Source organism: Clarias gariepinus, chromosome 14 (genome assembly GCF_024256425.1).
Source record: "Clarias gariepinus isolate MV-2021 ecotype Netherlands chromosome 14, CGAR_prim_01v2, whole genome shotgun sequence".
In the NCBI taxonomy this organism is placed as follows: domain Eukaryota; kingdom Metazoa; phylum Chordata; class Actinopteri; order Siluriformes; family Clariidae; genus Clarias; species Clarias gariepinus.
The window spans coordinates 4,743,289-4,768,295 of record NC_071113.1 but is presented as its reverse complement, the minus strand read 5'-3'; the positions used below and the strand labels follow the sequence as shown (position 1 = coordinate 4,768,295).

General features: G+C 39.8%; 1 protein-coding gene across 1 annotated transcript; it reads left to right on the top strand.

Annotated features, from left to right (window-relative positions):
* Nucleotides 1-2,122: 2,122 nt before the first annotated feature.
* Nucleotides 2,123-24,297, top strand: heatr1 (HEAT repeat containing 1). The gene is made up of 44 exons (XM_053511889.1): nucleotides 2,123-2,568; nucleotides 2,693-2,909; nucleotides 3,867-4,008; nucleotides 4,139-4,240; nucleotides 4,328-4,474; nucleotides 6,288-6,499; nucleotides 6,653-6,783; nucleotides 7,123-7,228; nucleotides 7,314-7,418; nucleotides 8,664-8,781; nucleotides 9,028-9,135; nucleotides 9,238-9,333; nucleotides 9,496-9,584; nucleotides 9,697-9,899; nucleotides 10,030-10,151; nucleotides 10,234-10,428; nucleotides 10,521-10,689; nucleotides 10,801-10,949; nucleotides 11,043-11,235; nucleotides 11,335-11,507; nucleotides 11,677-11,838; nucleotides 11,974-12,216; nucleotides 13,833-13,964; nucleotides 14,068-14,171; nucleotides 16,238-16,375; nucleotides 16,497-16,612; nucleotides 16,725-16,846; nucleotides 17,638-17,766; nucleotides 17,908-18,138; nucleotides 18,254-18,383; nucleotides 18,519-18,679; nucleotides 18,764-18,816; nucleotides 18,900-19,023; nucleotides 19,126-19,266; nucleotides 19,439-19,743; nucleotides 20,676-20,826; nucleotides 22,130-22,288; nucleotides 22,462-22,596; nucleotides 22,718-22,822; nucleotides 22,964-23,132; nucleotides 23,286-23,458; nucleotides 23,555-23,713; nucleotides 23,834-23,942; nucleotides 24,037-24,297. Exons 1-44 carry the CDS (start codon nucleotides 2,427-2,429, stop codon nucleotides 24,123-24,125), a joined length of 6,459 nt encoding a protein of 2,152 aa, XP_053367864.1. The 5' UTR covers nucleotides 2,123-2,426; the 3' UTR covers nucleotides 24,126-24,297.
* The last annotated feature ends 710 nt before the right edge of the window (nucleotides 24,298-25,007 follow it).

Genomic DNA, 25,007 nt, shown 5'->3' with positions numbered 1-25,007 from the left:
ACATCCAAATGGCTCTTGTCTGCTAGAATCCTTTTGTTTAATCAGGAGAATGCAAATGTATCTCCTCTCACCTGTCTGTCTTCGGGTCCCTCTATGACTGACATGTTAATGACTGGTTCTTTTGATGTTAGGGACGTAGCACCGTTTAAATGTGCTCTCTTTGCTGAGAATAAACAGAGATCTTCAGACATCATGCCTGCGTGTGGTGTGTGTGTGTGTGTGTGTGGGTTTGTCTCTCCTGGTCGATCGGGTCCGGACCTGTAAGTGTATCAAGGTGCAGCGGGCACAACAAGCTAAAACTCTTCTTCTCTTAGCTTAAAGCTTAGCTCGGACAAACTTCATCATTATATTAAAACCTAACAAAATCTTAAACAAACAACAGCACAAGTCTAATTCTGCAAATTAGGCAGCATTTAAAAAAATGGTTGCAGACCTTACTGTTTTACCTGTTTGATTGACTGGAAACATGGCATCAACAAAAGAGGATGTCAGTTGAAACAATGTAAAGGATTATAAAACTTATAAAGAAGATAATTCAACATGGAGGGTGGCAAAAGATGTTGGTTGTTTTCAGTTAGCTGTGTGTAAAATATGGAGCATAATGGTAAGGTTGTAAAAAGCTAACATACTGGTAGACCAAAGATGATGTCAAAGCGTCAGGACAGAAACCTTAAAGCAATATTCCATTAAAATAGAAAATGCCCTACAAAATAAATAAAAACAAAGGGGCAGAAACAGGAGTCAATGTTTGTGACTAAACTGTAAGAATTCGGCTGAAGGAAATGGGATTGACGTAGAGAAAAGCCGAACGTAAAGCATAATTTACATGTGAGCAGAAGTAAACAAAGTTACAATGGATTTAAAAGAAGCAGACATGGAACGTTGATAACTGGATAAATGAGGTTTGCCGTAATGAATCCTGAATCTGCATTGGCAGATTGGCAAGAAGATGATACTGGAACTTTTGTTTGGTTGCCACATCAGTGAAACATATGAAGATAACTGCCTGAAGAAAACATTTCCACAGTTGTTGGTGATATGGGGTCGCATGTCAGATAAAGAAGCAGGGCAGATGGCAGTCATTACCTCTACTGTAAATGCACACTTGTACACTGAGGTGTTGGACACTCAGCATCAGCCATCAAAAAGTGGAAACATAACTTTGTCTGTCAATAACATATAAATAACATAAGAAATATAAAAAAAAATTAAAATTGAAGGGCCAACAAAGTAAAATAGCTTTGTGTCACATTGGTGATTTTGGATTTTTGTTTTAAAGTAAATTAACTGAATGTACATCCGACAAGAGTGGCAATTCCATATTTGTTGCCAGGGGTTGTATTTTAGTAGTAATTCAATTGCAAGTAATCTACTTCAGTGTTTAATTATTTTGCTTTCTTATAGTAATTTTATAAGTAAAATCAAATAAAATTAAATTAAATAATCAAATAAAATCAAGAAATCTGGCTTCTTATTCACACCATTGTGCATAATAGAATGACATATTTCCATTTGATATTTAAAGTGTAAAATCAATCTGGGCCAGGACAATTTCACTTTTTATATATAGTTGGGTACCTGCTGTGTATTGTATAGTTCATATTCGCTTGGCCAGAATGGTTTAAGCCACCAAAAAAAACGTTTTATTGATAAACTGCGCAGCTTTCGTCAACGTGAACACTCCCGTTAGTAACGAGGCGAATAAGGAGCTAACATCAGCCTCAGAGTGAGACGCTGCGCAATAAGAAGCCAAACGAATCGGAAGCTGCGAATAAGGAGCTAACTTCAGCCTCGTAGCTTTTACCTCAAAAGATTTTTCCTTCTTTCGCATGACTTTTAGCTCCACCTTTTTTTCTTCGTCCTTTTCTGGGGGGGGGGGGGGTTCTCAACACGGATGAAACAGACCAAACTAATTAATATTGGGGGGGCGATACATCCGCGGTAACATAAACACGCGCTCTTCAAGCGTCAGTTCGCCACTGACGTACTGTTTTACTAAACATATACTATTGCTATTACTTCAGCCAAATTACGTTGTTTTGTAGAAACTGTCGATTTTGCTCTTCTCCACTAGAGGACACTAGAGAGAACTAGCGCTCGTACTGCGAAGCAACAGAAGAAGTTGACTCTCTGGCAGCACATGTGAGATCTTAAAGGAAGGTAGAAGCACGTTTCTAGTTAGTTTGGGTTAGTTTTGTGTGGTTTGTACCAGCTAAATTTCGATCGAGTGAGCCTACTCGGAGTTTTATTCTTTATTTTGAAAGGTTACGGAGCACACAGAAAGAGCGCGAATTGCTTTGTCTGTTGGTTTTATCTGTCCGTGCAGAGCGACAGGCCCAGAGAACACACACTGGTGTGAAGTCTGTAACGAGAGTTAGTCATAAACAACTTCTGATCAAACCTTTGTGTTAGAGCAAATAGCCGATATGACGTCATTAGCCCAGCAGCTGAAGCGGCTCGCGCTGCCGCAGAACGATCCAGATGTGTTTAACCGGAGAGAGCTGGCCTCGGTTCTGTTCCAGCCCAGAGATGCTGCCAGCATGGACAGGAGCGCCTTCTATGCCCTGGGTATGGAAACAAACACACACACACACACACACACACACACAATGGAATGTGATGTATCTCACTGTAGCACTTGAATGTCCCTGATTCCATTGCCTGAGTAATCATGTTCTGCTGTGTGTGTCAGGTTGCACAGGGCTCGATGAGCTGCTTGGAATCGAGTCAGCCTTCGCAGAGTTTCAGGAAACCCTCTTTAGCCAGGCTTCCTCAACCCTCGAGCGGAGCGTGCAGTCCAAGGAGGTGAACCAAAAGTTAGACAAAGACATCTCTCTGTTTCTCACCCGTCTCTCCCCATACTTCCTGCTCAAGCCTGCGCTGAAGTGTCTGGAGTGGCTCGTACACAGGTGGCTGATTTCTTATCTAAATAAATTAAAGAAAGGTTTTGTCTGTACATTGGTCAGAACTCGCCCTTTCAATTATATTATTTTGCATTTCATACATTGAAGGACCTGTAACCTGACTCATGTCTGTTTGTCTCTCCAGCCAAATTTTGTCACAGACACAAAACTGCCTGAACAGAATTTAATTAAACTTCTGCAGTTCTTAGATATCTACCTGAAGTTTAATCTTCGTCATAAGTGAAATCTAAATGTTGAGTAAAAGTGATGTCACAGATGAACAGTTATGAGCCAGATTTAATAATCTGCTTTAAAATAATCTACTAATGCGCTACTGTCTCAATGTAAACTAACACCTGCACCAATAGATATTAATTAGAAAAGATAAACAGAATATTTTTACTGGGATAAGTTCATATTTTTTAAGTGAATTTTAACGCTTGAAATCATTTTAAGACAAAACTTAATCTTTATTTGATCTACTTTTTCGATTTCTCATCTGTGATTCACTCACCGATTACCGAATAGGGAGTGTATTTGGCCGAAGATGTAGCAAGGCGGCAACATAAACTTTTCTATGTCCTTTTTTCCCCCCATTGTTTTTTTTCCCCAAAATCTCAAGGTAAGCTAGGTAAATGTTGTACTATTTCCTAAATAAATAACATATAATGTTGTCACACCAAACAATATTTTGTAAAATTACAGTTTTAAAAAAATAAGGGGTTCATCTTTGTTGCAGGCAACATGTACATGGGTTTCAACCTGAAATAATAATAATAATAATAATAATATCGCTGATTACATTAAGGCTGATCAGCTTTTATCTTTTAACTATTTCTACAAACTCTTGCGCTAGTCTCCTGTAATACCATAAAAAAAAAAAAAAGAATCATGTTTATTGAGTCATGGCTAGGTGTAGTAGATGAACACTTAACAGGCTTACCCTGAATTTTGTTATTTCAGGTTCCATATCCACTTATATAACCAGGACAGTCTGATTGCTTGCGTGTTGCCATATCACGAGACCAAAGTGTTTGTTCGAGTCATTCAGCTTTTTAAGATCGAGGATCCCACACACAGGTGGCACTGGCTGCATACACTCCAGGTAAATTCTTTGAAGGTGGCACAGGGGGCAAGGAGATGTTTATCCCTATGTAGATGTCTGTGTTATGTTTGAAGGATGCATCAAAATCTATCTGTCTAACTATCTTGTTGTCTGTTTCGTTGCTTCATAGAAACCTGGAGTTCCTTTGGCAAGAGGGACTCTCCTGACTCACTGCTATAAAGATCTGGGTTTTATGGATTTTATCTGCACCTTGGTGACAAAGTCAGTTAAGGTAAATCATCTCAATTCAAGCCTGATTTGTTCTGTAAATGTGTGCTCCTGTAGCCTGCATAATCACACATGATTACTTTTTTTTCAGGCTTTTTCGCAGTTTGTTCATGAAGGTAAATGCGCCCAGCTGCGAGTGATTTTCTCTTTCTATACGGCGACCATCGTTCCCACTCTGGAATCGGTGGAGAAAGTCACAGATTCTGTTGTAGCCAAGTTGCTTCCTTATTTGCAGCTGGTGAGTCTTGGTGTTAATTCATCAAAAATATTCTTACATATTGACTTCAAATATGAATTAAAGCAAAACGTGAACTTGGTATTGTTACCTTTTGGTTGTATGGCTGAATGAGCTGGGGTTCGGTCTGTAGCTTAAAGCTGTGCAATTATTATTTTTAGTATTCAGATTTTAATTCAGAATTGATTTACACTTTCACTTACAAATTTTAAATGGTCTGTAATCAACAAGGCACTGTGTAGCAGTGTCGCCCTGCATCTCCAGGGTCCGGGTTCAATTCCCGACCAGGCTCGATTCCCGTCTCTGTGTGCATGGAGTTTGCATGTTTCTCCCTGTGCTTGGTGTGTTTCCTCCGAGTACTCCATTTTCCTCCCACAGTCCAAAGACATGTAGGTTAGGTTAATTGGTGTTCTCAAATTGTTCACTGTGTGTGTGTGTGTGTGTGTGTGTGTGTGTGTGTGTGTGTGTGTGTGTCCTGCGATGGATTGGCCCGCTGACCAGGGTGTACCCTGCATTGTGCCCTAAGTCTCCTGGAATAGGCTCCAGGTCCCAGTGACCCTGAATACAGGCTTAAGCAGTAATGATGAGTGAGTGAATGAGTGAAATCAACGAAGTCCTTAAAAATATACGTCATATACTGTGCAAAAGTCTTAGGCACCATTATATGCTGTACCAATTTTGTTATATATGTTGATCATGTCTGCATAATTATTTACAAAATCATTCAGTATATATAACTCAAAAATTTATAAATAAATAGCATTTCCGGAGAATATATGCATGGCTGTAAAGAAAAGAAATATAGTACAAGACAAACCAGTTTTCAGAAGGAAACAAAAAACCTAATGTACGCTCCTGGGATTTGCATAAAAATAGAAAGGAGCGAGTGTGAAGAAGTTACCAGAAGAACTTGTATTCCACAGCAGGCTCAGTAAAACCTAACAGCTGTTTTCTTACAAAACTGCACAGATTTTTCCTGATTTTAAGCAATGAGTTTTCACTCCAAATATTGACTGTTTATTTTATTACTCTTTATAGAAGATCCTTTTATGCAAAATGTTTTCAAAAGCATGCCATATTTTTGTATGTGCCCAAGACTTTTGCACAGTACTATAAGTAAAACAGCTGTTAGGTTTTACTAATGTAATAGTTGTTAGGCTTTTGCAGAAATTACAAAATGCTTCAATCTTCCAAAAAGTTCTAGCTAAATACTTTAGTTTGAGTGTCAGTGGAAAGCATTGACTGTATAAGAACTGGACACACCCTCTGTGCCTTCGCTCATAGGTTTTGTAAAGAAACTTTTTTGTTGTAAATTTGTGGATTTTGGAGATTGCGTCACTTCTGGTGTGGTCGTTTTTTAATTAATTCAGACCTTCATGGTAAGGGTAGTGCACGATTTAATCGCACATTTGTTTATTATTATTCTTACCTTATGCATGTGTATTAGATGGTGATGGATGACAGATTTTACGTGTGGGACTCGTGTGTAACTTCATATTTGTACCATAAGAAAGTAGAAATAAACAAGAAACTGTAAGCTATTATATTAAAATAAATAAATATATATATATGTTTTCGTTAAAATAAACATAACAGTTACAGAACAATAAGTTTACTCTCCTTTCAGACAAGGTAAATCACAATACGTATTTGTAATATTTGTTTTCGATGCTATAAGGTCGACTGTAAGTCATAACTTTACAGTTTGCCTGAAATGTTAAAATGCTTGATTTTACAATAAAAACTATCTACAAGGCGTCTGAACACAGGAAAGAAAGTGGAAGTGACTGTAGAATGCCTTTTTTTTTTTTTGCAGGGCCTGAAATCGGAGCTGTTAGACTACAAAGCTGCCACCTACATGATTGTGTGTCAGCTTGCGGTGAAGGTAGTGATGGAGCTTGAGCTCCTGGACTCACTGGTACGGCAGGTGAGCAGGTCAATGGCTAGTGCTCTGGCGCTGACTTTCGAGGGCTTATCATGCCTCATCATCCTCCTGCAAAACCAAAAGGAAAGTGTCATTGGAGAAAAGTAAGTGTGCTTGCTCCAAAACTAGTACTTTGTATTTTTTTTTATTAATCGGTAGTATTACTCATCAGATATGCACTTCCTATTATTTTTTCACCCTATGATTGGATGTATATGGATGGACTTAACACTTTCTTCTATCCTTCTCCACGCCAGAACATTTAAGTACCTCTGTCAAGTTCCCTCTTTGGTGCCCACCCTGCAGTGTATAGCAACCTCCTATGATATCAGTCCCTTGCTGCACTACTTCCTGCCAAAGCTCACTAACATGGCCATCATGCATAATGGTAAAGAACTTAGAGTATTTTACAACATATTTAAACAGTTACATAAACATTTGTGCTGTGATTAAAATGATAAATACCCTGAAGAGTGTTTGTTGTTGTTGTTGTGTGTCCCGGGTATGACTGTCAGACAAGGAAGCCAAAGTGTTCATGCTCTTAGGATATATTATTTCTCCCCTGTCAATCACAGTAACACTCACTAATCATGTGTTGCCTCTGAGCTCTTGAATGCTGGGTTGGGTTTGGATTGCACATTCTATTATGGATGGCATATTAAAATTGTTTCACAGATACTATCTGGGCAATTTTTAATGAATGATGCTAATAATCTTTCTAAAACAGATGAGTTGTGTGTTGAGGACTCAAACAGCACTTCAAACTGCCGACTTCTTGAGTCCATCATCGAGACCCTCCCTTTAAGCACCGGCTTGGCGAGCACTGTTGCGCGGTAATTACTTTTATTCTCTAACAGTGTCCTCATACCGTACTGCATTCACTGAAGATTAAAACTAAGGATATCTTGACATTTCCAGGATACTTCTCAAAGAGTATGTGTGCTGTGGTACAGAGCTGCCCCCAGATCGACTTTTGACTTATAATCAGAGGATCCAACCGATCGTTCGACTCTTTGAGCACAAGTGAGTTTTCAGCTATTACCAAATCGAGAATATACGTTAGAGCTGCAGGATGTGATGGAGAAACCACATACCAATTAATTTGACACACTTTGCAAATGAGAATAAAACTGCATTATTTAACCATTAAATGTGTCATTTTGTAGTCAAAAGTATTCATTTAGAATAACACAAAATAATGGCACAAATCAGATTATTAAGAGGATGTTGTCCAGACAGTTAAATCTTGGATTGTGAGCATACAGTAATTTGTTCTGGAAGCGTGCTTGTATATTAAAGAATCTGTGTTCTGTCGGAAAAAAACTTTTAATCTGTCTTTTTCACTTCAATTTCTTAACAAGGGATGTTACTAAAGAACAGTCACTACACTTGGACACAAAATAAAAATAATGCTTTACAGTATGTGCGCGTAGGGCTGCACGATTCTTGACAAAATGTAAATCACAATTTTTCTCCATGGGAATTAAGATCGTGATTCTCTCTCTTTCTGTTTTTTTTTTTTTCTTTCAACAAAAAACATTGGACTTAAGAAAAAATAAGTGTTGTCTCCAGACTCTCTTGTATTAAAATAAGTCACCTGTTCCTATTTTGATGTAGATAAAGTGATGCATTCGTGCATCCTGCATGCATGATCTGTATCCAGGGAAATACACGCAAGTAAATCGGCGTCATCCAGAAATGGGATTGCATGTATGTATGAATCGTGATCATGTTTTTTTTTTTTTTTTTTTTTTCTACATGCGCGCGCACAGTCACAATGTTATAGTAAACAGTATGCGCACATGGATGTTGACTGGATGAGTGACGCATGTGCGTTGAGACTGAACCTGAGAGACAATTACCCACAGTCCCACAGTGCGCGAAAGAAAGATGACACTTGGCAGACAAGGCGCATGTGTGCTTCTTCTGTGTCAAGACCTCGCTCGTTTATCAAGTCAATCATAATTTTCCTCGTCTTGCATAATGCTCTCAGACCACGGTACTCACAATTCAAGGTTTCACTTTATTTATTTAACGTCTCAAAGTATGTAAAGAAAAACTTAAACTATTGATGAATGCATACATTACCTGTCATAAATTGCAGCCTTTTGTGATTAAGCTTTCTTACTATGATTTAATTTTATTAATTGTGCAGATGGTCATCCTTTCTTTCCCTGGACTAGCCATAACCCTGGCTGGACTATCCAGAAACAATCCAGGAAAGAACGCTCTATTAATGTGTAATAAATAGCTAATGATGTATTGCAGGTATCCTCGTGCACTGGATGCTGTTCTGGTTGCTTCTGTGGGTGAGATGTGTTCAAATCAGCAGAAGAAGCTCCTCCATCAGTTCCTCAGTCTTACCATGTGCTGTGGCAAGCACCAGGTAAATACAGCATTTGGGACAGGTTTTGTTCCTGAAACAACCCTTTACTATTAATCCAGGCTTGGGACTGGCACCAGTGGTAGCGGCTGGGGTTTGTTCTACTGTGTGACTGGAAATCAAACCTGGGCCACTATCTACAGACTGAACATAATTAAAATAATTCAATTTCTGTGGCTCATGTAATTTCACCAGTATTTGTTCTCTGCTAAGACTGCTGTATACCCTTCTAACTGTGCCTATGCGTAGGTTCTGGCAAACTCTGACACCTCTCTGGTGCTCAGCCTGAAGCACCCCGTGTCAGCTGTCAGGAGCATGGCTGTAGAATATGTGAAGGAGATTCTCACCTCTGGCCAGGTAGGATGTTTGTTTATTGGTAAGGGCTGCCAGATAGCTAGCTATTATAAAATGCAGGAAATGTTGAACTGTGTGTTTTTATTGGTGTGTGTCTGCTCTAAGGAGGGCTTCGATGAAGCATTCCTGAAGGATGCATTGCTTGAGAGGTTGAAGGATGACGTGCCGGATGTTGTGCTGTCAGCTCTCTCAGCACTGCGGGTAGGAAAACTGACGACCAGTAAAGCATTCTGTATATTAGAATACAGATTATTTTTATTATTTACAAAAGGAAATGCGTTGGGACCCATCAGGGTACATGAGGAAATGTTTTCTGAATGTTATTTGTATAATTTTTTCTGTGTTCTGCGTCTTTCTCTCCAGCTGTATCTTAACCGTATGCATGCAGAGGACACAGTCTCTGGTTTGATTTCTATCCTCTATCGGGTACCACCGTCCGACATCGATTCCTGGTGCGTCAACCAAGTGATATGCCATATAAGCATGGAGAAGTCCAGGTGGATGTAATTTTTCTATATGTCTACATTTAAGATCTAATCATTATGGTGTTGTGTGTCATAACAGGTATCCCGTGTTAAATGATACGATTCGACTTCTTGATGATCTGCTCGTCAGCCCTGACCTGAGAGCGCAAATTAGCTGGGAGCTGCTTCCGTTTTTGCTAATAACAAATCCAGGACCGAAGTCAGCAGAGCTGAAGATTGCAGTGTGTGTGGCTGAGACAACTGTACTCTCCCAGCATCCTCTCACCCAGGGCTGGGCCAGTGGTAGGTATATGCATATGCATGTGTATGTTTGTATGTATACATATAACATGTGTATACACACACACACACACACCTGTTCTGACTCTCTTATATTTTAAGCTGTAGTTTATGACTGATTCTTTGTTGTTAGTGTTGCAGGGTGTGCTAGAGAAGACTCACTTGGCAGATGTTACCCGAGTGGCTAACCAGATGCTCATCAGTACTCTGACAGAAAACCTGGCCAGCATGGAGCCGTCCACTAAGCGCAGCACTGTAAGCACAAGTCATTACTTTTTTATTATATTTAGCATATCCAGAGAAGAGCTGTCTAAATGCCTTTCTTTGTGTGAACCAGATTGAGAGTGTGTGCTCACTGCTGGCCAAGCAGGGTGCGGGAGTGAGAGAAAGGGCAGCGTTCATGGTGTTGAGCTGCGCTCTTCTACACACTCTGGCGTCTCTGAACGAGAGCGCACACCTCCACACAGCTCAGACGCTTTTCAGCCTGCTCGAGCCCTCACTAAGAAAGCTCCACACGCTACAGAATGAGAAGGTCTCAACTTTGCTTTTGCCGTTGCTTTATTTCTGTTAGTGTTCAAACTTTCATATGTTTAGCTTTGCGGTAAACGTGTTGCGTTGTTGCAGGTGTATGACGCCCAGGATAATACATCTCTGCCCATGTACGAGGTTCTGGCAGGCTTCATGCTCAAGCTGCACTCTGGACAAAATTCAGAACAGGAATATAGCTTGCTGCTCCTTTCTCTCCTCAGATACTTTATTAACAACCTCAAGTGTCCTGAGTCTACATTTAAAGGTAGATTTGAGTGTTTTTCCATCCTCCTTTCTCTCTAAATCACATTACCATTAAAAATGTGGCAAGAACCCCAATAGTGTTCTTTGACTTATTAATTGTGTTTTATTTCAGGTGAACTCTGGTGGAATCCAGAAAAGCTGGACATGAACACCTGCTGCTACCTACAGGTGCTGTGCCATCTGTTTGACACGGTGGTGTCAGGGGCTAGTCAGGGACCCCTGGCGTCCTCTTTCAGAGCTCTCTTGCATACTTTACTACAGGTAACATACTTGAGTGATCTGTGTGAACTCTTCACGTCAATGTTAATTATGAAATAATATCCTGTTGTTGTGCTTTGTGTGTGGATTCTCTAGGTTCATTTAAGCGACCCAGAGTACCTCTTTAAGTTTCTGTCCCTGCTCTGGAGCTACAGCAATAACCTGAGTGACCAGTTAGAGTTCCGTATGACCGCACTGCTGCAGACTCGGGCACTGTATGTGGGAAAAGCACTCCTTACTGCCCTCCCTTTGAAAAAGCTTACTGTTGTTGTCTCATCCTCATCACCTGGTACAAAACCATATTCCTCTTTATCGCTGTTTTCTCATAGAGAAATGCTTCCGAATTGTTGGTTCTGAATAAAAGTTGTTGTTTTTTTGCCTTCTGCAGTGGTGCCGTCTCTCTTGGGGTGTCTTAGTTCTGGGATAAGGGAGGTGAGAAGGGCGGCAGTAGCGGTGTTGCAGCCCTTAGCAGGAGTCACCACCTCTCCATACCACTCGTTATTAGAGAAGCTGCTTTTATCAGCTGAGGAACTTGTGGCTGATCCAGCCTACCTCACTCAGGTTATCTCGAGCTTTTACACATAATGAATCATTCTGGGATTGTTTGCTTTTGTTTCTTGCAACAGTCTTGTAATCTTTCCTTATCTTCACTCGATAAAGCTGAATGAGAAAAGAGAAGGATGTCCTTTGTGGTGTTCCTGATTGCGTTTGTGTCCTTTTTCTACTTCAGGTGCTGTCTAGGCTTCATGAGGAAGCTGTTTCTGTGACAGCAAAGCGCAGAAACAAGTTGCTCCTAGCTATAGAGCACCTTCTCCACTGTGTGAGGTCTCCTGACTGCCCCAGCCACATGGCCAAAGTGTTGCTGCGAGCGCTGCAGGATGTCAACGGAGAGGTATAAGCAGTTTGTCTGTATTATGCTGTATTATATCTTCTGACTAAACACCTTTTTCCAGAGATCACCAAAATGTACACAAGGATACTATTTCAGTCTTTTTCCTTGTGTGTCCATCTCTTGGTCTCTCTCCAGTCGGTTTTGGCCATTCTGCTTCCAGCGATGGAGCGTTTGCTGGAGCAGTTTGCACCAGATACTCCGGTTTTTCTGCCAGATGAGGCTCTATTCCTTCAGCTGCTCCTGGGCAAGTACACTGAGGCATCTGCCCCACTGCTGTCTCAAGATGCTAAGAGCCTGGAGCTCTTTATTACTGCGCTGGGGACTTCCTCTAAACCCTACTCACATATGGACAGTTTCCAAATCATTGCCATGGAGCAGGTAGGCAGCTGTACACCTCTAGCATTTCTGTTTTTATAAAAGAAAATCCATCAAACAAAATAACTATTTTATTCTCTAAATGTCTTGAAATTAGGATAATTGACCAAAGGTGATATGGACCTAAAACATTGTTACATGTTAGTCTGATTTAGGGCTGGACAGTAATTCGATATCAATATATATCGCGATAGAATTTATTTCAATAACGGTGATATGATTTTTAAACACATTTCCGATATTTTGATATACATTTAAATAAATATATATACACAGTGGCGGATCTGGAGTACCAGGAGTGGCCGGCCCAGTCAGTACGCAAATATATTAAAAAAATGACGAAAACCATAATACTGCATCTATTTCCTAATCATATGAATGAGGCATCAATCGCACGGACCCCGCCGACACAGAGCGTGTTGTTGCGGGAGAGAGAGGTTGATTTACGACAGCTGTTTTCAGAAGTGTAGTCCAGTGCGGGAGATGCATTGTGGGTAATGAGGTCTGGTGTGTGTGAACGCGAGTGCTAGATGTAAGCTGGGATATAGAGCCTGAGGTTTTTTTTTTTTTTTTTTTGTTTTTTTTTCAGTAGTTTTTAGTTGGATTTAAGTGGCAGATGTACCTGAAAGGTTGTACTATAACCTGACAATGCAGAAAATAAAAGAACGGGGGCATCGAGCAGTTTACTTCTCATCAGTACATGAATTAATGGGCTGTTACGCTGCTGCGAGCAACATTACAAATATAGTGTAGAAGCTAACCGCGTGTTTGTTACGCGCAGTATTAATTATACACCTTCACTTTTAATTTACGGAGGGAGAGATATTGATCCTTTCTCAATGCAACGAATTTCTTTGAGCAAATTAATAATAATTTCAATGAATGAATGAAAAGGAGGAAGAAGAAAAGGTGGAGCTGAAAGTTACACGAAAATGAGAAAAAGCTTTAGAGGTAAATGCTGTGAAATGCTTCAAATGAACAGATTCTGCCTTTGGTGTAAAGGAAAGTTCCAGTTCCGCTCTGACGGCTTTAACATTACGGTCAGGGATAGCGAGGCTGGATCCAGCAGCCCACCACATCCCACATCATAATACACTGGATTATTAAAGTGGAGATTCATTTTTAAAACCACATACTAGTATAAAAATATAACACAAACAAAAACGTAAATAAAAACGTATCACTGAACATATATTGGGTCATATTTGTAAAACAAAGAAACACAGGAAAGAACAATAAATTCATCATTCAAAGTTATTCAGATCAGTGTAAAGTTAGTATGATTTGCAGTGCGTTAACACTTAAGCACAAACATTGTGCAGTCCTACATTGTTTTCCTTGGTAATTTTTAAATATATGTTGATGTATATTGTAAATGGCACATTGTGTAAATCAGACAAACGATCACCAATAAAAAGTAAATAAAAGAAAAAGGCTCCTATTAATTGTTAGTGCCTTTATGACCCACCAGGGCCATACTTTGGGAAACGCTGTTGTAAATTGCCTTAACTTCTATGCTGTTGGCCAATACTTTGTACATGACAGAAGTTGAAATCCTTATAAACTAATCCCTAATGCCTAAATTGACTCTAAATAAATTGTTGTTCTTCTGGACTCAGATCACTAAATCTTTCTTTGCGGCCCTGGGAGATGAGACCATTCAGCAAAGGATACTGGGAGTACTGTTCGACCTGATGGTGGACAATAAAAACCCAAATTGCTCCCAGTCTATCAATAGTGTCTTCAAAGGGGTAGAGAGAGAGTTTTATTATTATTGTTATTATTGTTTAATATGTTTCGATTATCTTTCTTTTTCTGTTCTATTGTGTCTTACAAATGGTTTATCTGTTATAGATTGCCGTGGATGCAGAGCTAGTGGCTAATGAACTGACCCCCATGGACAGGCCTAAAGTGTCAGGAAGTGTGCAGCAGAGTCGTCGGAGCAAGGTGCAGCCCAAGTGAGTGACAAATTCGAACTTATTTAAACCTGAGATTTTGCATTGTTGACCAAGCATGCTACTTAGTCATGGGAGTCTGTAATCCATCATCGTTGTGGCGAAAAATTTTGAGAATGACACAAATATTAGTTTTCACAAAGTTTGCTGCTAAACTGCTTTTAGATCTTTGTTTCAGTTGTTTCTGTGATGTACTGAAATATAATTACAAGCACTTCATACGTTTCAAAGGCTTTTATCGACAATTACATGACATTTATGCAAAAAGTCCGTATTTGCAGTGTTGGCCCTTTTTTTTTAGGACCTCTGCAATTCGACTGGGCTCTCAATCAACTTCTGGGCCAAATCCTGACTGAAAGCAACCCATTCTTTCATAATCACTTCTTGGAGTTTGTCAGAATTATTGGGTTTTTGTTTGTCCACCCGCCTCTTGAGGATTGACCACAAGTTCTCAATGGGATTAAGATCTGGGGAGTTTCCAGGCCATGGACCCAAAATTTCAACGTTTTCGTCCCCGAGCCACTTGGTTATCACTTTTGCCTTATGGCACGGTGCTCCATCGTGCTGGAAAATGCATTGTTTTTCACCAAACTTTTGTTAGATTGTTGGAAGAAGTTGCTGTTGAGGGGTGTTTTGGTACCATTCTCTATTCATGGCTGTGCTCTATTCATTGTGAGTGAGCCCACTCCCTTGGATGAGAAGCAACCCCACACATGATGCTTTACTGTTGGCATGACACAGGACTGATGGTAGCGCTTACTTTTTCTTTTCCAAACAAGCCTTTTTCTAGATGCCCCAAACAATATGAAAGAGGCTTCATCAGAGAATATGACTTTGCCCCAGTCCTCAGCAGTCCATTCACCATACTTTCTGCAGAAGAACAACCTGTCCCTGATGTTTTTTTTTTGGAGAGAAGTGGCTTCTTTGCTGCCCTTCTAGACACCAGGCCATCTTCCAAAAGTCTTCGCCTCACTGTGCGTGCAGATGAAGCCCTGAAGCCTTCTTAAAAAGAATTGAACCTCTTCACTGGAAGTTCTTGATGATCCTATTAATTGTTGATTTAGGTGCAATCTTAGTAGCCACAATATCCAGAAAAACCTATGCAACGCACTGATGGCTGCATGCGTTTCTTTGCAGGTCACCATGGTTAACAGTGGAAGAATAATGATTTTAAGCATCACCCTCCTTTTAACATGTCAAGTCTGCCATTCTAATCGAATCAGCCTGACATAATGATCTCCAGCCTTGTGCTCGTCAACATTCTCACCTGAGTTAACAAGACGATTACTGAAATGATCTCAGCAGGTCCTTTTAATGACAGCAATGAAATGCAGTGGAAGGTTTTTTTGGGGATTAAGTTAATTTCATGGCAAAGAAGGACTATGCAATTCATCTGATCACTCATCATAACATTCTGGAGTATATGTAAATTGCTATTATACAAACTTAAGCAGCAACTTTTCCAATTTCCAATATTTATGTAATTCTCAAAACGTTTGGCCATGACTGTACTGTGCAGTTAAACCAACTATTAATTAATGCTTCTCCTACTAGGTGTGTACAGAAATTAAATCGTATTTTCGTTCACTATTATTTGTACATATATGTTTATGTAAGTTATCCTAGTCAATCTGTCACCCTTACAAGCATGACACAGCTGCCAAAGCAGCAATACACCATCATTGTACACCAGCTAGTATTTACCATTGCATTCACGTTCCTTGTGACAGATTTTAAATATCACTCTCTTTAAATATTTTCCTTTGTTGGAAGTTTACTTCATTTCATTTCATCATTTGTCCTAAAACTAAAGTATCCCAGATCCCAGAGCGGTATTTTTTTGCAGTAATATTATGTAGTAGGTCTGTGTAATATGTAATGTGTGTTCCTTTAATTTTATGCATGTTAACATGGTGTGCTTTAGGCATTTTTAACGATTGAAATTCATTTTTAATCCAAAGCTTTTTTTCATAATTAGTCAGTTGGACTTCTCCAGAAATCAACTAATCATTTTCTATACTTGAGGAGTGTCCCATCATTGATGCTAATGTCTTTTCTGCCATCTAAAGGAAAGCACAGGATGCCTCTGAAAACAGTGGAGCAGTGTCCTGGCCGAGGGTCACCTTTATTTTGGAACTTCTACAGCACAAGAAGAAGATAAAAAGGCCTCAGATGTTGGTGCCAGCTCTTTTTAATCTTCTCTCAAGGTACGCCTTTATAATAAATAGAAAAATCTGATTCAGCATGAATGTGTATTATCTTTAATGTTCCTTACAATAGTTCAGATCTAACGCACATGCTCTTCGGCTGCTGTTTACTGCATTGCAGGTGTTTGGATGTGTCAGTGGAGGAGGAGAATATGGAGTACACAAAACAGCTTCTCCTAAGTGTTCTCCTCAACGTCTGCCAGAAGCTCTCCCCACAGGGTGGACCCATTAGCAAGGGTACGCGTCCACTGTCCACATCCAGCGAAAATCCTGGTTTACAAATTCATTTAAACAGTTTAACAGACATAAAATGTGCATCTGGGACTTTTTTATTTTTATTTTTTTACAGACATTCTGGATGAGGATAAATTCAGTGTGGAGTTAGTGGTTCAGTGTGTAAGGACATCTAACACGCCTCAAACACACCACCATGCGCTCCTGCTGCTGGGTACCGTCGCTGGAATATTCCCAGTAAGCAATATGGAAATGTTTACATAAGCATGTTTGTTAATGATAAATTACAGTTAAAAATTTTACTGGTTAAAATGTCAACAATAATATTTGGTTTAATAAAGCTCTGTACCTTGCATAGTACATAGCTACAGTATTAACTTGTACACCACTAGAGGGTGCACTTGCAGTTCAGGCGATGCTCAACTATATTTTTAACGACCTCAATTTTTAATGAAGACAGCAATAGCGGCAGTATTTTCAACAGCGTAGTGATGTAAACAATCACACAACTCAAGGGCAATTTATATTTCAACTACTGTTGATGGGAAGAATTGTATTGATAATCTGAAGTGGGGAATCAGAATTTACCTTGTCTGACTGTGCAAAGGTGAGCAAGCAGTGTAGCCAGGTGGGGTGTTTTTCCGGTAACTGGGCTAGTGTTTCCTCTTGTTGGAAAAAATTGTCTGGGGCAACAAATATTAGACTAATTTAAGTGAAACAAGAGTACGTGTATAAGTAGTTCGCTTATTTCTTCATTTTATTTTTTTTAATGTTTAATAGAGAGATAGATTTTTTTGTTTTTTTTAAGATTTGTTTGTTTAAACTATTTGGGGTTCTTTACTTTTTCATAATACTAATTTGTTATGCTGCAAGAAAAAATGTGCACCATGTTATTCATTTTCAGTTAAGCGTTTATTGATTATTTGCGTTTACTTGTTGGTTAAGAACAGTGTGTGAGATTTGCTGCTCTAAGCTGAACAGTTTACAGAGACTGTGAATGCAACTGACTGAAGGTTTTTCTTGTTTAGCAAAAAGTTCTGCACAACATTATGCCAATCTTCACCTTTATGGGGGCCAACATCATGCGACTTGACGATGCATACAGCTTCCAGATCATCAACAGGACTGTGCAAATGGTCATCCCTGCCCTCATCCATGTATGTTTGTGATTGAGAGGACCAGCGTTGAAAATGGATATTGCTTAATTGACATAAAAAAAAAAACATAAGGTGATTATAATGAGTGCCTGAGTATACACGAGCCTGTTACTTGTTTTTTTTTTTCTTTTGGTCAATTAGGCTCATGATGGCACAAGTACTCATCCAGAGGGCCAGATGCAGGCTGTGGTGACACAAATCATGCACGTTTTTGTTGATGCTCTCCCACACGTGCCTGAACACAGGCGTATACCCATCCTCACACAGTTGTTGGGAACACTGGGGCCTTCTAATTTCCTCTGGGTCTTAATGATGCTCCTGTTCAAACAGCATGCCACCAGCACTGCTATCAGTAGCACAGGAGCGGAGAAGGTATGCTCAATAAAGTACTGATTTCAGTTTTCTGTTGCCTAATACTTCTGCATGTGCATTCTTAACTGATTCTTAACTGTAGATATCTTGTTGAGGATTGGTGCTTGTGTTCCAGGAAGCAGCACTGGAGCATGATCAAGAGTTTTGGGTTTTACTGTTTTGTGAGTTTGAAGTTCGTGAGCAGCTCATGTCTCTCATAAAAATTCTCCAGTTCCTCCTGAGTCTCCCAAAGGAGAAAGAGGATGGTAGGTGCACACTATTCACTCTTTTGTTTGGACGTTCTAACAGTATATGCTTAAAGTATGCTGAATAACAAATACAGGTTCACTAAATGTCTTAATTTAAAAAAAAAAAAAAAGTACTTTGTTTAAATTCTACAGTTCCAGAAAGAAGACGGACAAGATGTCAAAGACCTGAGGAGAGCGCATTAGATCTGGTTTTTAATGTGGAGGCCCAAAGTGGCAAAGAGCTCAGACACTTTAAGTTTCTGTCTGTGTCATTTATGAGCCAGCTACTGGCCTCCAGCAGTTTTGTTGGAAAGGTAAGTCCGTTCTCTTCCAATTAAATTCTCGTGGCGTGGTTAACAGTAAGTAAACCTTGACGTTTGATTCATGTCCTAATTTAGGTGGCTGATAGTGAGGATTTAAGTGCAAGCTCTCTGCAGGAGCTTCAGCAGAGGTGAGTTTCTTTTCAGTGTAGTAATACAGTTATACTACAATCATATGTGATGATGATGATTATCCATTATATTGGCTTTCTAGCCTGCTGGAAGAGAACCTGCGCTATATCCACAATGTGGCTCAGTGTGTCGAAGAGAACGCAGACAAACCCACTGCCAAGTTTTGGAGAGCGTTGCTTACCAAGTCTTACGATGTCTTGGATAAGGTATACTCACCTCCTCTTCACTGTTGACAGGTCCACAAGTATGTGTTGAGCCAGCGTATATTCATGGAGGGGGTATGTTTTTGTTCGGTGTCTTTTTCAAAGGTAAATGCCCTGCTCCCAACTGATACGTTCATCATGGTAGTGCGAGGGCTGTTGGGTAATCAGCTGCCTTCAGTGAGGAGGAAGGCAATGGAGCTTCTAAATAACAGATTGCAGCAAAGGACACCATGGGAGGAACAGCAGGTGAACACCTACTTCTTGTCCAATTAAATTTGGAATGTGTGTTGTTTCATACACAAATACAGGGTTTTGCTACTGTTTTGTAATTTTCTTGATTTTTTTAAAATAACATCTACTATAATATTTTGTTAGCTAAAAATTATTTTTTGTTCCTCGACCCTTTCTCTAATCCAAGGTGGCTGTGCTGCTGGAGCTCATCGGCGACCTCTTGAGCATTGTGGGCCGGGGTTGTGGCCAGATGAATGGACATGATGATGAAGAAGAGCAAGCCATTAACAGGCAGACCGCTCTCTACAGCCTGAAGCTGCTGTGCCGCAGTTTTGGCGTCCGCCATCAGGAGGCATTCTTACCAGTACTGAATAGGACGGTGGAGTTGGTGGCAAACCCAGGAGAAGAGAGAAATGTGATGAGCAGCGCTCTGCTCTGTGTTGCTGAAGTCACTAGCACACTTAAGGCCCTTGCCATTACCCAAGTGCACAGGTACGGTTCTGTTGTTTTATTAAGCATAAAGAACTGCCAATCAGGAATCCCAAATATAGCAATCAGAGGACAAGGTTGGAGAGTTACCCCAAGAACAGTTGACATAATAGCAAAATAACCCGTCCAGAAATCTTCTAGCTCAGGACATAGAAAAAACATGTGGCTAAGGTGACAGGGAGAGCCACGTCATTTATCACATTTGTTTTCCACATCCGGATACATTTCAGAAAGTCTAGACTTAGAGAAATGTACCCTGTGTATGACCAAGACGAGCACAAGAGGTGGCAGACCGTACCCTTGCTATAGCCTGTTCCCAGGACTCCTCATGTATTTGAATTCCCAGTTCCCCCTCCCATGTACACTTAAGCTGAACATTTGAGTGGATACTAAGAGACAGGATAGAATCAAAGAGTTTAGAAATGGTTCCTCTATGATGAGAAATAAATGATAGCATAGTTTCCCACTGCTGTTCTGGAGGTAAAGACGGGAAATTAGGAAAACACTTGGCAACAAAATTTCTAATATGAAAATAGTGAAACAGATGGGTAATGGGGAGACCATAACGAGGTGACAAATTGGCAAAACTATCGAAGACACCATCCACATATAAATAATTAAATTGTTTTATACCCTTGTCACTCCACACTGAGAATGTCGAGTCCAAGAGTGATATGGGAAACAAATGGTTGTCGTTTAGAGGACCAGAGGAAGATGCCCTTACAAATTTATAAAACGAGGCATTTTTGCCACTAAACTGCCTCTCACTCATGTTGCATCATTTTGCATGAAATGCACCAAATCGCATAAATGACCATCGTTTATTGGTTGTTCCTAATTTGGTTATTTTTATACTTGCAAACTGTTTGTAGACTTGGCTTTTTCTGCTTTGTCCAAACTCTGTGATTCTTATAGTGTGTGTGTGTGTTGGTAAGGTTAATGCCAGCGGTTCTACAGTCCCTGAAGGAGCGTAAGGATCTTTTCTCTACAGAGGTGTATCTGTTGAGTGCAGTTACAGCCCTGCAGAAAACTGCAGAAACTTTGCCTCATTTCATCAGCCCTTACCTTGAGGACATCATATCACAGGTAAGAAATAAACTACACATCTTACACACACATGGTCACGGTTTTATAGTAAACAGTACACGCGTGCACAGATGTTAATTATACCAGTAAGTGACGTGCACTAAGACCCACCAGGGGAGACAATTCCCCACAATTCTGCAGCACAAGAGAGAGAAGGACCGTTGATTTAGTTGTGATCATGTGACGCTCGGGGTCAAAACAAAAAGCGCATGCGTGATACATGATACTCGGTACTCATAAACCAAGACTTGTTTGTTTTTCAAGTCAAAATTTATTAAAAATTCTTTGCTCGTCTTGCCGAGCACGTTACTCACAATCCGAAGTTTTACTGTATTCCCAACCAAGCAATCTGATTGGACAGAAGGCAGTGTTCTAAGAACAGTTAACACTACCTGTCAGTCGCGGCGTGGGCGGGCAAAAGTAGGTGTGTACGGTGCACAGTACTGAGGGGAGAGAGCAGCTGCCTGCCGAAAACCACGTTCACAACCAGTCACAGAAGCAGTTTTACCAAGAAATCACAATGCTATGTCATCTTTAACAACACATTGCTGTCGGTCGCAGTTAGTTAGTTCCGCCAGTCGCATAAGGATAAGCTAAGTAACTAGTTAAATAAAGAAACAAACTATAATCTTTTGATGTTAAATGGTGTTTGCAGAACTGTCGTGCAGCAATACTGTCCTCTCGTGTGATATTGCTTAATTAGACAATACCCATCTGAGATCGCTTTTTAGCTTGGAGCTAATAAAACTCAAACACAGCATCGTCTCCAAGTTTACCTAATCATCGCTCCCAGGTCGGAAATGAGCTAATTCTAACCAGCAAGTTAACGATTATAACGTGATGCATAATTATTTTTTATTTAAACCTGTATCAGTTCCATTTCTCTGAAGTGATATTTCAATCTTTTGCTACATGCTGCTTGTTTCATGGCTTCTTGTTTTTATTTATCTGAGCGCACAGTGATTCCAAACAGCAACTGTTAGGGGCGTTTATAAAGTTAAAAAGGCTGTGTGTTTTCTTGAAATTGGTTTAAACTTTTATATTGTTTGTTAATGATTGAATTAAAGATTTACATATATTGTATATAAGAACATGTGTACGTGTGCCTTAAATAGAACATATTAGAACATTGATTTAAATTAACAGAGAAAAACACCCAGCACTAGTTAGACTATATTCACCCCAACTCACACAGAATGTCCTGTACTGAATGGTGTGGTATGAATACATGTAGATTTACACTCTTACTGTATGATCATTATATTACTGTATGATCATTATTTTAACCTTTTCTGTTGAGCAGGTCTCACGCCTGAAGCGGGTTTCTGAGCGTCTCTCCACTTGCCCTCAGCTAGCCCTTAGACTCTCCTCTCTGAGTTCCACTCTCGCAACAAAGGTGCCACCCAGGGTCTTAATGTCCCCTGTGGCAAAGTGCTATCACAGCATGGTGGACTCTCAGCAGGTTTGTTTGTTTATAAATTAACTATAGAACAAAAATGGTATGATGTGTTAATATTAATGTGTTCATGTTAATATATTAAATTATCATTCAGTCGGTTTGCAATTTCAAAATCTTTCATGTTCTTGGTCTTAATAATCCCTTACCATGTAAGTACTTTTTATTGTATTATTTAGAGCCATCTATATCCTCTTATGAACATCCTGAAAGAGCATATTGGTCATATGGAAAAAGAGCAACTCAACTTACACCAGTCAGAGCTCACCTCCTTCTTCTTGTCAGCTCTAGATTTCCGGACCAAACACTGTCGGGTGAGCAAAAAATTCAAATAATCATTAATGATTAAAGAAGGTTAGTACTGGTTCTGGTGTAGAAGCCGCGTTGAATTGTACAATGCATGTAGTCAGAAACATGGTGACTGTCTTTGAACAGGGAGATCTGCAAAAGACAGCTGAAATCGAGGGATGTGTGATAGACTGTCTTCTCATGATGGTCATGAAGCTTTCTGAGGTCACATTCAGACCACTGTTTTTTAAGGTATGTGGAACAGTCAATCTTATAAAAATTGATCTTTTTAATTGTATAAATGAATAGGTATAACACATTAAAACGCAAAAAAAAATATTTCTCTTATTAAATGAATCAATAAATTAAACTCAAAACCATTTTTTGTGGCAGCTTTTTGACTGGAGTAAAACAGAAGGAGCACCTAAAGATCGAATGCTGACCTTCTGCAGGCTGGCTGATTGCATCGCAGACCGCCTGAAGGGATTGTTTGTTCTGTTTGCTGGACAGCTGGTGAAACCGTTTTCAGACCTTCTCCGGCAACTCAATACTGCTCAGACTGGTTAGAGAAAGCTTCTTTATACAGCTAGGTGTAAATTGCCAATATGATGCTTTGTAGACTTCCATGATTGCTTGATCCTGTGAATGGACATAACACTCAGTCTTTGTGCTTCTCATGTTGCATTTTTTTGCCGGTATGAATCCCTGTTTGCAGACGAGGCCTTCTTTGACTCTGAGGATGAACACAACGATGATGTTTCAGTGCAAAAGAGCACCCTGTTGCTGCAATACACTCTGGACTGTCTTCATAAGATTTTCCTTTATGACACACAAAGATTCCTTAGCAAAGAGAGAGCTGAGGCACTGCTTGTCCCCCTAGTGGATCAGGTGGGTTTATTAATAGCTGATCAATTTTGATCAGGGATTTGATCATGGAACACACCTGGTTGGTTATTACTCACATATTATGTTGTCCATTGGCAGTTGGAAAACATGTTGGGCGGAGAGCAGGTCTACCAGACGAGAGTCACCAAGCACTTGGTTCCATGTGTAGCGCAGTTCTCTGTTGCCATGGGTGATGATTCGCAGTGGAAAGTTCTCAACTACCAGATCCTGCTAAAGACGCGCCATAGCAGTCCCAAGGTATTGAAGCAACACAATCTTCATTGTCGTAAACATTTGAAATAAACTATAAATCTGTTAATTTTTGCCTCTTACATTAATGCTGTGAGGGTTTGTGTACGCGTTTCTTCTGTGTTGCAGGTACGCTTCTCTGCTTTACTGATGTTGGTTGAGCTGGCAAGCAAACTAAAGGAGAACTATATGGTGCTTCTGCCGGAGAGCATCCCGTTTCTGGCTGAGCTTATGGAAGGTAAGAATACCTTAATATGCACATCCTTATATATATTCCACTAATTATGATCTCATTTTATCTTCCCTAAACTAATCTTAAATTCTTTCTTTAGATGAGTGTGAGGAAGTGGAACACCAGGTACAGAAGACTATTCAGGAAATGGAGTCAATCCTGGGAGAATCATTACAGAGCTACTTCTAATACCTGCTTTTGCCTCACTCTTTCTGTACTTTTGTACACTCTTTTGTACTTTTACTTTTACACACACATCTGGCAACAAGTGACATTTAAATGTTTTGTTTTTCAAAGTTTAGCTATGAAGCAGCAGTTCCAGATGATTGTCACCAATAAATTCGTCCATCCAGTGCTATAACGTGTCGTCTTCTGTTTCTTCTAACCAGATTTCTAAATTAATTATCGTTGTTACTAACAATTCATACTAACAAGCAACACCAGGGTTCACTGTATTTACTTTTAAGTATGTTTACACATTAGCTTAAACTTTTACACATTAACTTTCAAAAGGACTATGCTCTTATTGGGCTCGTGTCAAGAGGTGACATCACTGACCAGACTCGAGTCTGGCTCACACTGGTGCAGGATTGTAGCAGAACTTCACCTTGATTTTAAACTCTTAAAGGTCATATATTCTACCGGTTCTTTGGTTAACCCATGTCCCAGGACTTCCCTAAAGTGTGCCTCTTAATGCTTCAGCTAAAATATCTATCCTATAATGCTTTTTTTCATACCTCAATCTCAAATGCACCCCTGGGTCTAAAAAAATTAAGCCAACGTAGAAAACCTGCAGTTCCTGTCCATGTGGATGTCCACTGAAGCTAGCTCTGTAGCTATAGCTAAGTCAATCCCCAAAGACTCCCATTTTAAAATGCCCAACATTAAAAGAGATGTTTACAACCTGGCACAAAAACAGGTTTGGTCTGAGTATCTAGATTTTCCACTCATGACAATTGTATGAGGGTAAAACTCTTCAGATAAAATTATATCCAGTTATGCATAAATTTAGGGCATGGTCAATTTAAGTGGCTGTTGATTTAGTTCCAAACATCTGCCTCTTTCTATTGT

Coding starts and splice junctions, on each gene's coding strand:
- heatr1 (XM_053511889.1), top strand. CDS start 2,427: ATGACGTCATTAGCCCAGCAGCTGAAGCGGCTCGCGCTGCCGCAGAAC. Junction 18,817..18,899: donor CTGCAGGAGCTTCAGCAGAG/GTGAGTTTCTTT, acceptor TTGGCTTTCTAG/CCTGCTGGAAGAGAACCTGC. Junction 19,024..19,125: donor CTTACGATGTCTTGGATAAG/GTATACTCACCT, acceptor TCTTTTTCAAAG/GTAAATGCCCTGCTCCCAAC.